The sequence below is a fragment of the Ranitomeya variabilis genome, chromosome 2, assembly GCF_051348905.1.
Source record: "Ranitomeya variabilis isolate aRanVar5 chromosome 2, aRanVar5.hap1, whole genome shotgun sequence".
NCBI classification, from domain to species: Eukaryota; Metazoa; Chordata; class Amphibia; order Anura; family Dendrobatidae; genus Ranitomeya; species Ranitomeya variabilis.
In genome coordinates this window covers 31,550,065-31,552,500 of record NC_135233.1, presented here as the reverse complement: position 1 = coordinate 31,552,500, position 2,436 = coordinate 31,550,065, and the positions used below count along the sequence as shown (strand labels likewise).

Below are 2,436 nucleotides of genomic sequence, written 5' to 3'. Positions count from 1 at the left end.
TCTCCAGAAACCCCTTGATATTCACACTTATTCAGTCTGTGCTGAAGTTTGTATCCTCTACGTTACACGTTTTGTGAATAAAAGAAACTTTATCTTCAGGGATTCGGTGGAGCTGGACATTCTTCTTCTTTGGGTTACCATTTAACCAGACAGCCCCATTCCTGCAGATGGTCCCTTATGAGAGGAAACCCTTTTGCAAGGGGATGATCATTATATAAGAGGCAGGAGCAAGGATTTATTTAAAAGGGTGGAATACAATTATTTATTTAAAACGAGGATACAAGGATTTATTTAAAAGGGGGGAGAACAAGGATTTATTTAAAAGGGTGGAATACAATGATTTATTTAAAAGGGGGGATACAAGGATTTATTTAAAAGGGGGGAGAACAAGGATTTATTTAAAAGGGTGGACTACAATTATTTATTTAAAAGGGGGATACAAGGATTTATTTAAAAAGGGGGAGAACAAGGATTTATTTTAAAGGGTGGAATACAATGATTTATTTAAAAGGGGGGATACAAGGATTTATTTAAAAGGGGGGATACAAGGATTTATTTAAAAGGGGAATACAAGATTTATTTAAAAGGGGGAATACAAGGATTTATTTAAAAGGGGGGATACAAGGATTTATTTAAAAGGGGAATACAAGCTTTATTTAAAAGGGGGAATACAAGGATTTATTTAAAAGGGGGAATGCAAGGATTTATTTTAATGATTGCATTTCTTTTAATTGCACCTTAGGTGAAGGTCTGGTTCCAGAATAGGCGCATGAAGTGGAGACATTCAAAAGAGGCGCAAGCACAGAAGGATAAAGAGAAGGAAGACAGTGAGAAGAGTGAAGCCCCTTGTCCTGGAGAAGTGGACATAGACAGGAGCAATAGTCCTCCCTACAGATCTGATGGGGACAGTGACTCCAGTGACTCTGACCTGCTGGACATGATGCCCAGTGACACTGAAAGGACTGAAGGTGGAGGCTCTGAGCCTCAGCAGACCAGTGTGATCAGATCCTCCTCCACCACTGACCTCTCCACACAGCAGGCTGCCCCCTCCCCAGAGACCCCCAGTCCACAGAGCCCCTCTCTGCATTAATCTAGAGGACTAATGATAGGACATTGAGTGACTGGTCATATTCTCCTCTGCAGGGGACACACTGTGAAGATGTATGGGCTGGATCATCAGTGACCATCACTGGGGAAAATGGTGGCAAGGACATAAACTCTGGCTCAGGTATCCCCCTCTATACAGTGCAATCAGCGACTGCACTCTTATTGGGGGCTTTATAGGATCCTCAGAAATAGGTTATTAATGACTCCCAAATTGCTGCATCAATTACCAGTGACGTCAAACTGGAGGCAATTTTGTGTAAGCGAATTTCCGAATTTCCTACCAAATTGGAGAATATTCTAAATTTTAATAACAAGTTTGTATCGTTTGTTTTTTTTTGTGTTTACAAAATGTCAGATCCTCCAGGGCGCCAACATCTTAAATAATCAACCAAACGTGCTCACAGTTACCAGGGATTTTACTTAAAAGGATCACTAAAATGAATGAATGACAAAGAAGAGGAAAAACAAATGTGACAGAGAGAATCCGAAACCAAAATTCTGCAAATTCGGGCTTCTTACGGATCCGTATTTGTCGCATGCAGATTATGTGCTAGATAGGGATCCGCATTAGAAAACTGACCCCAGAATAAATGCTGAATTTTACCTGATTTTTCTCGATGTGGTGCTGTAAAGTGGAGATTAACTTGGATTTTACATTTGTGGAGCTACTTTTAGCAGTTCTTAGTAAACTTTGACAAACAGAACATGCTGAGAGTTGTAGTCCCACAGTCCTTCTGGAATAGCAGCAGTGTCACTGACTTGTCTGATAGGGGGCTGGGAGGTAGGTGAGGACTGCAGGTGAATGCCCCAGTGTGTGCCCCCAGTGTGTCCTTCTGTCAGATTCCTCCTACAAAATGTGAAGCCCCTGTAATGTCCACACCATCTTCATCATCATCATCATCATCATCAGCCTGCACCATGCACTGAAAGTACTGTAAATAAAAGATTTATTATGGCTCTCCACCTTCATGTGAGTGCATTCTGTAACACAAAGAACAACTGACATACATCAGAGCCATGAGACACAAGACAGATATGGGATAGATGCCAGACAAATAGATAATAATGAGAACCCTAATAAGTAGACAGGAAAAAGATAGATACATGTATAAATAGAAGCTAGAGAGATAAGTATGAAAAGGAGAGAAAAAAGAGAGGAGGATAGATGAATTAATAGATGCAACATGCAGAACGATTAATAAGATAAATGGAAAGATTTGAAAGTTGGATATAGAATAGATAATAGATAGATAATAGATAGATGGATAAATATATAGATAGATGATATATAGATAATAGATGGATGGATAAATAGATAGATAATAGATA

General features: G+C 39.5%; 1 protein-coding gene across 2 annotated transcripts in view; it reads left to right on the top strand.

Annotated features, from left to right (window-relative positions):
- Nucleotides 1-2,069, top strand: part of HLX (H2.0 like homeobox) — a 14,227-nt gene extending 12,158 nt beyond the window's left edge. The window contains exon 4 of one of the 2 annotated variants that reach the window (XM_077282236.1): nucleotides 743-2,069. In XM_077282236.1, coding sequence (XP_077138351.1) covers nucleotides 743-1,090 — 348 coding nt within the window. In that variant the 3' untranslated portion in view covers nucleotides 1,091-2,069. The remainder of the gene's footprint in view (nucleotides 1-742) is intronic. The other variant, XM_077282237.1, reaches the window with a different exon arrangement.
- The last annotated feature ends 367 nt before the right edge of the window (nucleotides 2,070-2,436 follow it).